This window comes from Chlorocebus sabaeus, chromosome 1, assembly GCF_047675955.1.
Source record: "Chlorocebus sabaeus isolate Y175 chromosome 1, mChlSab1.0.hap1, whole genome shotgun sequence".
In the NCBI taxonomy this organism is placed as follows: domain Eukaryota; kingdom Metazoa; phylum Chordata; class Mammalia; order Primates; family Cercopithecidae; genus Chlorocebus; species Chlorocebus sabaeus.
Window position 1 is genome coordinate 114284560 of NC_132904.1, and position 10732 is coordinate 114295291.

The 10732-nt window shown below is 51.2% G+C and overlaps 1 protein-coding gene across 1 annotated transcript in view; it reads right to left on the reverse strand.

Annotated features, from left to right (window-relative positions):
- The window catches only part of SMIM35 (small integral membrane protein 35), a 63917-nt gene extending 54272 nt beyond the window's left edge, over positions 1-9645 (reverse strand). The window contains 3 exon segments of the mRNA XM_038005148.2: positions 8524-8560; positions 8562-8605; positions 8607-9645. Coding sequence (XP_037861076.2) covers positions 8524-8560; positions 8562-8605; positions 8607-8639 — 114 coding nt within the window. The 5' untranslated portion in view covers positions 8640-9645.
- Positions 9646-10732: the final 1087 nt, after the last annotated feature.

Below are 10732 nucleotides of genomic sequence, written 5' to 3' on the forward strand. Positions count from 1 at the left end.
GTGAGCCACCGCACCTGGCCCATCCTTAATGTTTTTAATTTATTTTTTTGCATGTGTGCTTTTTAATGGTCATATATGTTCGAGTATAAGTACAAATATACCTTATAAATACATAAATATCAGAGTGCACGTGCAAAATTGTTTATTGATGGGAGGCATGATCGAAAGAGTTTGGCAAGGGTAAGTCCACATTCCTCACTAACTACTCCTGCCTTGGATTGCTGTCAGTGTGTCTGCCTTGCAAACTGTGCCTCCCACACTAGACGCTGAGGGAGGATACTCAGGGAGGTGTTGTGGAGACCTGTGCCACTGAGTTCAAACCACCTCATGCTGTGGTGGAGTCACTGGAGCCTAAAAGGTACCAAGGGGCCCAGGATCCTTGTGGGGAACGGATATAGAGAGGCTCTTTGAAGTCTCTCAGTACTGGAATGAGCACAGGGTTTGCCTTCAGAGGAGCATGTGCTACAGCCCCAGCCCTGGAACACACCAGCTGTCCAATCTCAGGTGAGCCACTCCGACCTTCCAGGTTGTCTCCCATAAAATGAAGAGGCTGGTGAGTGGTGTATACCTTGTGCTATTGCTGTGAGAGTCACATGAAGTAATGGAAGAAGAAATGGCCTTTGGGGAATCGTAGAACATCTTCCTTCACCCAGGCAGAATCCCAGGCACAGGTTGCCCCACAGGCCTCCTGGGCTCCTAGGTCTACAAAGACGGGCTCCCAGCTGGGGGAACCTAGGCCAAGGGCCCTGCCCAGACAAAGCAGAGGCTCACGTGGGCCAGAGTCATGCACAGCCCAGGTGAGCTGGGCTCCAGCACCCAGCCACTGACACCAACCGTCAGCCGCCCCTGCCATCTGCAGACCCAAGGCAGCTTTGGCTCTCCGTTTATCCCCACCAGACCTTGGGCAGGAAGGCAAGGAGCAAAAACAACTGACACATACAAAGTAGCGGTCACCCATCCTGAGCACCCCTGCAGTCCTCCTGCCTCAAAGCCTTATTTCACTCACTCTTCTAGCCGCCGTCCTTGCTTCCTCACTGTAAGTGCCGGCCAATGCATGCATGTTGCAGAAAATAAGATAAATCAGGGCTGCTTTGATTGGTTGCAAGTTCAGAAGCTTTGGGGTTTTGTAGATCTGCCCAAAGCATTGAAACACCTAAATATTTGGATGATTTCTCTCTCCTTTGTCACCTCTGCCACTGGGATGCTTCTTGAATCCCAGACCCAGGACTTCCAAACCTTTGAGCATCCTTTGTAGAAGATGGCTCCAGTGACCTCCCCCAATCCATCCCCACCCCATCTGCAAAAGAGCTTCTCTGGGGGCAGGGAAGATGCTTTGACTCATTCCATTCCCCTACTTCTGATTCTCATCCTTTAGTGAAGCAGGAGAGACACAAGGGATTGCTCTGGGCTTTTGTGAAGATGTATGAGGGAGGTAGAGGCAGGCTCATGTTTGCCTGTATGCAGAGTCAAGAAAGGACCAGTGGATATCAGAGGCATTGTCTTCCATTCTAACTGGTGGCACAAGAAGCAAAGAAACTATCCTATCCAGTTTTGTACAGACGATGCTATGCCTTGAATTGTTCTCTGCGGATGTATAACAAAGGCTGACATCCTGAAACAGATGGGAACTTCTCACTCGCAGCCACACAGCTTGCTCACCCACCCCTGGGTCTCACACAGGCCAGCTCACTGCCTGGCACACAGGAGCGGTTCATGGATGCTGAAGTGAGCCACGAGGACAAGGCCATGCCTGATTGGGCACTATCCTAGCACAGTCTAACACAGGTGGATGCTCAGTTCTCTTTATTTGATTAAAGGCTACTGAAATTAGCAGTCACCTGTCTGCTCCCCATGCCCTGGATGAGACATCAAATTGAACACCCAGCAATCTTGCAAATCAGTGCTGAGTCTCAGCGATCCATTGCACTGGTGATAGCCTGAAATTGAGGTTAAACCCAGGCGAGAGCTCTCCCAACAGCCCAAGAAGGGGGTAAAGGTGAGAACTCTCACTACAGTGCAGACAATGTAACAAGGGCTGCCAGCTCCACCCCACCTGTGCACACCTTTACCATCAAAACACGCCACAGGAAGGGGAGAAAAACAAAGCCAGCCATGTCATCTGTGGTTTCACATCTACGGTGACTCATTTTCCTGCACTGGTGCCCCAGCAGGGCAATCTTACTTTAGGTTGATAGTAATACTAATACTAATGCTAATACTAATACTAATGCTAATGCTAATACTAATGCTAATGCTAATACTAATACTAATACTCTTGGGTTGATTGTGAACAAGAGACACGGGTGATGCAGGGAGAGTGCTAGGTGTGAGGTCCCACCTGCCAGGTGTCTGAATCGTGAACCTTCTGCAGAGGGAACAGTACTGCCTGCCTCCCTGGAACATGGCGCAGATGACATGAGAGGCGTGAAAGTGCCTGGCAAAGAGGGGAAACTCTTCCACACTGCGTTGTTGAAAGCGTGAATAAGAGTTGCTGGTCAGATTCAAAGGCAGCTCTTGGAACAATGGGGGTAGGGGGTGCTATTTCCATAGACACCATAGGAAAGGTCGTTCCCACCCACCACCTCAGGCAACAGCTGTGCAGCTTCTGCCTCCCTTTCCCCAGACGAAACCTCAGACTCCAGTTTTCTGCGTCTGGCCTTCTACTGCTACTCAAGACTCCAGGGGTCCCAAGAAGGGCGAGAGGCAGGAGTGAGAGGGAAGTGGTTTGCGGCCAGCAGGGAGCTGCTGAGGGCAGGCCGGGCCCCTGCAGGGAAGCAGGGAGATTGTGGAAGATGTGTCTCCCACGCAGAGGAGGATTCGCCAGGAGGCCAAGAAGCTAAGCCTCAAGTTGCTCACTTGCACGGACCCTTCCAAGCCCCTCTTCCTAAGTTTGTGTTTATAATTTTGTATTCTTCATCTAAGAAAGCCTGAAAACTATGTAAGCTTCAGGTCCCCACAGAACCTGAGTCTGCCCTGGCTCCCACATAGAATGTTTCTCTCTTCTGAGATAAGCCCCCAGCTCTTCCCTAACCTGATCGCCTATGCTCCCCACCTTCCAGCCGCACCTCATGAGCCCCACCTGGGCATTTCCCTATCTATCCAAATTTAGGCAGGCATTGGCTTATAATGTGCCCCTGCCTGCCTCTCCCCGAATTCTCAGCCTGGGGCACTCCTGCTCACCCTCTGAGACCCACAGCAAATACTTCCAACAATATGAAGCCTTCCCCCAGGTCCCAGATAGAATCAACACTTCCTCCTGGGCGCTGCCACCATGCTCAGCATGTCCCTCTGTCATAGCACAAATACCCCGCAGGGGACTGCAGTGTTGAAGGTCCACCTCCCAGCCCAGGCTGTGGTTCCTCCAGGGTCCAGACAGGTCTATCTGATTCTGTGTCTCCAAAGCCTACTAGCTCACAGCCGGGTGCAGTGGCTCACACCTGGAATCCCAGCATTTAGGGAGGCTAAGGCGGGTGGATCACCTGAGGTCAGGAGTTCGAGACCAGCCTGGCCAACATGGCGAAACCCCATCTTGACTAAAAATGCAAAAATTAGCCAGGCATGGTGGCAGAGCGCCTGTAATCCCAGCTACTCAGGAGGCTGGGCTGGAGAATCTCTTGAACCCAGGAGGCAGAGCTTGCAGTGAGCCAAGATCATGCCATTGCACTCCAGCCTAGGTGACAGAGCAAGACTCTGTCTCAAACAAACAAAAACAAAGCTTATTAGCTCAGGGCTCCCGGGTACAGAGCAAATGTTCCTTGAATAAATGAATTAATTAATGGCCTTAGCTGGGGACAATGGCAGAGTGATTGAAAAGGTCGGACTCAGTCTTGGAGTCCCATCTGCATGGCTCCCATGCTCCAGCCACCCTTCCTTAGATTCCTTATTCAACTCCTCCAAGCAGCAGGCCTGAGAAACCATTCCTGCAACCTGAGCGCCCTCTGGTGGCTGAAATGGTGTCTTACCCCAAAAACTAGAGGCAACAGGTGGGGCATTCCTGGGCTATCCAGCGTAGCTCTTTAACCTCCTAAAGCAATGTGTTTATGAGGCTTTTATTCACTTGGAGGCTTAAGTCCTACAATTTCTGTTATTCTTTAGCCTGGAAGGAGCTTTGAGAACTCATCTCATTCAAGGTCCCAAAGACCTCCACCCCAGCTCCTGCTCCCCTGACAGTGATGTGGTCTCCACATCTGCCTATAAGGTCTCAGAGAGGAAAAAGAGGAGCTGGACCAAAACAAAATCGCAAACGCTTAACCTCAAATGCTAAAATCCTGAAAGATCGTAATCTCTAAAGTCTAAAACCCCTAACATCTAAAATCCCCAAAATCACAATCACAGGATAGTTTTTTTGTTGTTTTTTTCTTTTCTTTTTCACTATTTTAAATTTTGAACATTATTTTTCACAGTTCCCTATTCTAGGTATTTCATCTTTGCGATATTTGCAAGACTGGAGGCCAAGTTGTATAGACTTTTAGAGAGTTCTAATTTGTTTTATGAAGGGTTTTGGGCTTTTTTGTTTGTTTGGTTTGGTTTTTGATTTTTGGTTTGTTTGTTCTTGTTTGTTTGTTTGTTTTCAAATTTGGCTCCCTGAAAGTGTATTATCACAATGTCAACTTTTGTGGATGCATTGTGTATGCACAAAAAAACACTGAAATTTTCTCAGTAGTTACAGAGATGTCCTTTCTGTACATCTGCCTTTGTGAAGTTAAACTTTCTTGGAATCTCAGCTCCTCGTAGCTTGGAATGCAGCTCCATGCATAAACAACCGCATTTTTGGTGGTGATCCATTGAAGTTTTTGATCAAACTCATTGAAAGACTTTGGTTGCTCATCCTGTTGTTTCAGATGACCACAGTTATAAAGCTGGGTGCATACAAGTACCAACCTTGGTGACATGCATTTATGTCTTGCTCTTTTTGACCTATTTCTTTCTGAATATGGTTCATCTGCTGATGACTCTTATAACCATGCAACCGTCATTACCTGAGTGTTTATGCTTGCAAAAATATATATGTTATCACTGCCTATTTTATTGGGTAATGTACATTATAAAGTATTCTGTTGTGTTTTTATGTTTCCAATATAAATCCCCTTTTAAATATAAATAAATATGTTTTAATGAATGTTTTTATTATTTTTTCCAGAATTATATTTTCAGGATTTTGTTTTTTGAGACAGGGTCTTGCTCTGTTGCCCAGGCTGCAGTGCAGTGGCATGATCTTGGTTCACTGCAATCTCTACCTCCGGGATTCAAGAGATTCTCCCGCCTCAGCCTCCTGAGAAGCTGGGATTACACGTGTGCACCACCACACCTGGTTAATTTTTGTATTTTTTGATAGAGGCAGGATCTCACCATGTTGATCAGGCTGGACTCAAATTCCTGACCTCAGGTGAGGTATCAAATGATACACCTGCCTTAGCCTCCCAAAGTGCTGGGATTACAGGCGTGAGCCACTGCGCCTGGCCTATTTTTTGGGATTTTGAACTTTCAGGATTTCAACATTCAGGATTGTGTCTTTTGGAATTATGATAAGCTCCAAAAACGGAAGGCCATCCCTGCCTCCTATGTCTCTGGTATGACATTCCTGTTTGTGGCTGCCAAGGCCAGTTTGGCAGCCTCTGAGTGGATCCCTCAAATTCCAGGGCCTCCAAGATACCTGGATTTTCTGCCAGGGCCAGGATGAACTACAGAGATCCCATCTTGCAGGAAGTCATGCCCTATTGCTGGTTTCCTAAGGACCCCACCAGCTGTTCCATTTCTGCAGCCTTACTCTATGCCACACCTGCCGCCACCACCCTGGCCCTGCCACCTCCAACCAAGACATGTTTTGTCTGTGCTTTTTTGGCCTCTGCAGTGCTGAATTCATACCTGAATGTGATGTGTTTTGGTGGAGCATGTTTTCTGCTGGTGTCCCCCACTCCTTATCAAATATGTCTAGTCATTTCCCTCAGTTTCCCCTGACTCTTGAAGGACTCTGAGTCAGAGACTCTACTCTATGCAAGTCATTCTCATCCTCCTCTTCACACCAGTTTGTGTCTGCCTACAAAACACCACCTAATAGCTGCTTCTTCTAGGAAGTCCTCCTTGATTATTGATTCGATAATCATATACTACTGTTTTCCCACATAGGCCAGGCATCTGGAAATGAGAGAAACAGCCACAGACCTCTGGTGGAGAGAAAGAGGAGCTGAGATAGCACACACTGACAAGTAATCTGTGCTGTAAGAGGTAAACGTGGGGGCTTGGAGAGCACTGGGGGACAGCCCAAAACCCAGATTTGAGGGTGATGTCAAGGAAGCACCCCTGGGCTACGTGAGGTCTGTGATGAATTGTGAAGGACAGTCAGTAGTCAGTTGCCAGCAGAGGATGTGGTGAAGGAAGAGGATCTGGGCTTAAGATAGAGAGGCAGGAGAGATCACAGTTCCCTGAAGGTTCCATGTGACCAGGTAGCGGCCGAGGATCAAGTGGTGGACGGGGCAGGTCATGGAGGCGTTGCTGCTCCTCGAGGAGAGGCGGGATTCCATTGGCCCCTGAGAGGCTCACTTCGGCCAGGGTTGGGACATGCTGGGAGTAGCGAGCCCAGGCTAAGGCGGCCCTCCAGACAGTCAGAAGGGTCATCCTGGAAAGATGGTGGGAGCCTGACCCAGGGCAAGGGACAGGGGAGAGCAGGATGGGACATCTGGAAGGGAGGGTCAGCAGAACTGGGTGATCAATTGGAGGTAATAAGTTAGGGAGAGAAGGGAGACCTGGGTGTTGATTAGGCAACAGGGTGGAGGGCAGTGCCACTGATCAAACTGGGGACATGCAGGAAGGCAGTTCCACCATCCTGTTGAGCTCAAGGCACCTGCCAGACCCCATGAGGAGATGTCCACTGGGCAATGGAGATCTAGATTTAGAGCTCAGGAGGCTCCTCTGGACCACAGGTGATACACTGCTGGGGGTGGGAGACTCCGCTGGGCGCTGGAGGCAGTGCCATTGCTGTGGTCACCGCCCCGTGGCTGAAGGACTTTTCAGCACCCAGGTGCAGGGGTGGTGTCGGTGGATGGTGGGCCTGCCCCAGAACTGCAGTGTTGCTGGCCAGGTGTGGGAGAAGCACGAGGATGAAGGTATTATATTTGCAAGTGAATGGTATGTTGAGGGGATTCACCTTGGGGGCTGAAAGCAACGCCAGGAAGGAGCGGATGAAATGAGAGAAATTGGACGGGTTGGGAACTGGGATTCTTTATGAGGCAGACAGCAGGCAGAATGCAGGCATGAGGGTGAGAAGGCTGGAAGGATGGCAGCGCAGGACTGGAGGATGACTGACCAGAGACTGAGCTTCATGATGCCAAGAGGCAATTTTTGTGGAATGAAACACAGACAGACATTATTGTTCAAAATAAACGATGACATTCATCTCCAGTTCATCCAGCCTGGCTGCAGGGTAGGGTAACCGCAGGCAGGGGATTAAACTCTACTGACCCTGTGACCTAGTTGACATAGGGTCATACTGACAGCTAATTAGTTGTCCTGCCTAATTAGAGCAAGTTTTGTAATTGTGTTAAAAATTTGTCTCCGGTCCCCGTGGCCTGGGGGCCAGTCACCCTGTTGTGGGACTGTTCTGCTGGGCCAGGAGAGCAGGGTCCCTGAAACAGAGCTTGCATTGGCTGCCATGTACCTCTCAGGACATCCCTGCAGCTCCCAAAGTGATCTCTGTCTCCTTTTCCTGGGCCCGCCCCTCCTTGCACTGAGCTTTCTCTCCTCCTATCCCAGTCTCAGGTTCAGTATTCACCACAGGGCCAGGAGTGTGGGGAAGGCGCTGCACATGAATCCAAGGCGGGAGAGGCGCACGCCTGGGCAGGTGGGCAGCTATGGATGAGGGACCAGCAAGCAGCTACAGCCTCAGCACAAGAAGAAATGACGGGGCGAGGAATGCGATGCAAAACCACAGGTGAGAGGCAAATGCCAGGGACCAGGCTTGGAGTAGAAGCAAAACCAGAAATCCAGTTGTAAGCACAAGAGAAAAATCCTCAGGGAACTCAGGGCAGGTGCATCTCTATCAAAGCAGAGGCAGTGCAGACTGGGAACCAAAAATCCAGGGCACCCATCTAAGTCCACCCAGGACCAGAGGGCTGTGGTGCTGCACACATCCTGCCTCCAGGCCAAATTGCTCTGGGAGGTGACGAAGAGCCCAGCTCGGGGGACCTGGAGAAGGAATGGGGTGGGAGTCGTCTTTCTGCAGAAGAGGAAGCTGCAGCTTCGGAGCCTCTCCCCACCTTCCTATCCCTAAAGCAGTGAGTGCTTCTGAGGCTTTGCTGGTAACTATAGAGAAGCAGGAGACAGATCAAAAAGGGTAAGTGGGGCAAGCGACAAATGCATCAGAAACATCCCCAGAGCACGGTGGCAAAGCTGGTGGGGAGGCCTCCCACCAGGCCAGGGTCTTGTCCAGAGAAAGGGGCCTTCCCAGTTCCTCCACACTTGGGTTTGTCGCAGGCTGGCGTCTACACACAGCCTCAGTCTGAGTCACCAGGCACTGCCGGCACCTACCCCATCCAGCATTAGGGTCTGCAGAAGCCAGAGTGTCATCTTCAAGCCCCTGGCCATCCTGTAGAGGATTTATAACCCAGGGGGGTGTGGGACTTCCTATTCACAGTAAATATCATCCCATGACATTGCCCTGACGTGAGAAGTCTCTAGAAGAGGTGAGGTCACGTGAAGAATGCTGTCACCTGTGATGCCCAGGCATGGGGGCGGGGGCAGTTCTCAGTCTGGGAGGGAAAGTGGTGCCCCTCACTCCTCATGCAGGCGCTGAGAGGAGGGAAGAGCACCCAGCGTGGAGCCCACAGCCCTGCAGGGGTCTGGGCTCTGCCACTCACTGAGGGCTCACCTCTTACGTGGAACATGAGCAGCCTCATAGACACACCTCAGAGTGCAGAATGTGTGAAAGGTCTTTGCCAACTGTGAAGCATGACACACAAGTTGGCTGCTGTTGTTAAAAACCCAAAAGCATGCAACATGCAACAGGGGCTATGGGGCCCAGGCAAGCAACTAACTGATAAGCCTTGGGGTGCCCTGGGGTCTGTCAGGATCTTTCAGTCTTGGCAGGTCTTCCCACGTAGCTCTACCTCCATTCGTTTGCCACCTCACCTGGAAAAGCAGCCTGGAATCCCAGAGCTCTGCCTCACTCTGCGCCCAGATGAAACCCGAACTGCTGCTACAACCCCCCATATCTGAGATGCAGAGTGAGCTGCTCAATCCTACTGGATAAACTGGTCTAGAATTCCGGCTCCCACGCCGGCCTAGGGATTGGAGACCTCCCACTCCCTCCATGACAGGGAAGATAAGTACTGAAGCAAGCTAGGAGCCTACAGGCAGGGAATGATTCGCATTTTATCTCGTAGCCTTGGGCCTGGGAGCGAGTGGAGCCTGCACTGACCCAGCAGACACACCTGCAGACCCCCTTGTGAGGGCCCAGGGAGGAGAGGAGTCTGAGTGGGGTGCTAGGAGGCAGCCAGGGCTATACCCAAGCCCAGTCCTCTTTTCACAACCCAATTCCCATGCTCTAGGGGCTCCCTCAAACCATATCCACTCACACGCCTCTCCTCCAGGTCCCCCACCCGTGTGGCCTGTCTAGAGCCTCTGCCCAGAGCCCAGACCACTCCCTTTCCCACCACCTCTCAGGTGAATGGGGATGGGGTGGGAGGCTGAGGTCTTTCTCCCCCGACAAGAGTCTCAGCCCCGCTTCCCATGCTGTGAGTGTGAGCCCCCACTCCCATCTCCCCACACACCTCTTGCAATTCTAATAGCTCTTGGTGCTCATAAAAGCGCTGGGAAATACAAAATCAGGTCTATTGGCATTGGAAGGCATGAGTCAGAGCTTTGCTGTCGTCTGTTTCCATTCGGCCAATGTTATAGGCAGTTTTTTCTTCTCAGGCTGGGAGCGGAGGGCAGCCCCGGGAAGCCTTAGTGGTGGAAACCCAGGGACAGCTGCCATGCTCACCTGGGAGACTGCCCTTGGCAGCCTTTCCCTTCTAGGCTTAGCATCCTGTGTTCTTCTGGGCCCCCCGGGGGTCTGGGAGAGCAACTGCAAACAGCTGTCTGGGACCCCCTTCTACAGAAGCCAGGGTATCCCTATGGCTGTTCCCCTCCCCACCCCTTCCTCTAATTCCCTGCCGGCTCCAGGTTCTCTGGAATGCTAGTTCCAGTCTGGCTTCCAAGTCTCTCTTAGCCAGCCAGACATGGGTCCTCCCATCACCCCTCCCACATGGCTGCCCTCATCCTTTGGATCCCCAGGCAGACACCCACCCTGGCCCCCTTTTAATTTTCCTTTTTTGATCTATAAGTAAGAGAGGGACAGAGAAAGCACTTCCATGCTGCCCCTCTCCAGCCCCGTGGCCTCGCATCACAGGGTCCTGGTTGCAGGTTGAGGAACTCTAGTGGGAGGCATCCAGGCCAGCAGAGGCTCCCAGAGGCACCGCTTCTGCTGAGTCACCCATTCTAGCATATGGTCGTGGCCCTGCTTGTTCCAGGACGGGAGCACTGCCACTCATGACAGACACATGACACCCACAGTGGGAATGACTGAGAGGCTCTAGACAGGCCAAGACGCAAGCCCAGCATCATTTTCAACCCTGCCTCTTCCAAGAAGGGAAGTGGTTAAGACCCCAGGCTTCAGCTGCAGAGAGACTTAGCTGCAAACCCCAGATCTGAGTGCGTTTCCCTGTAGGTGAAATGGAGAAAATAATGCCCACCTCAC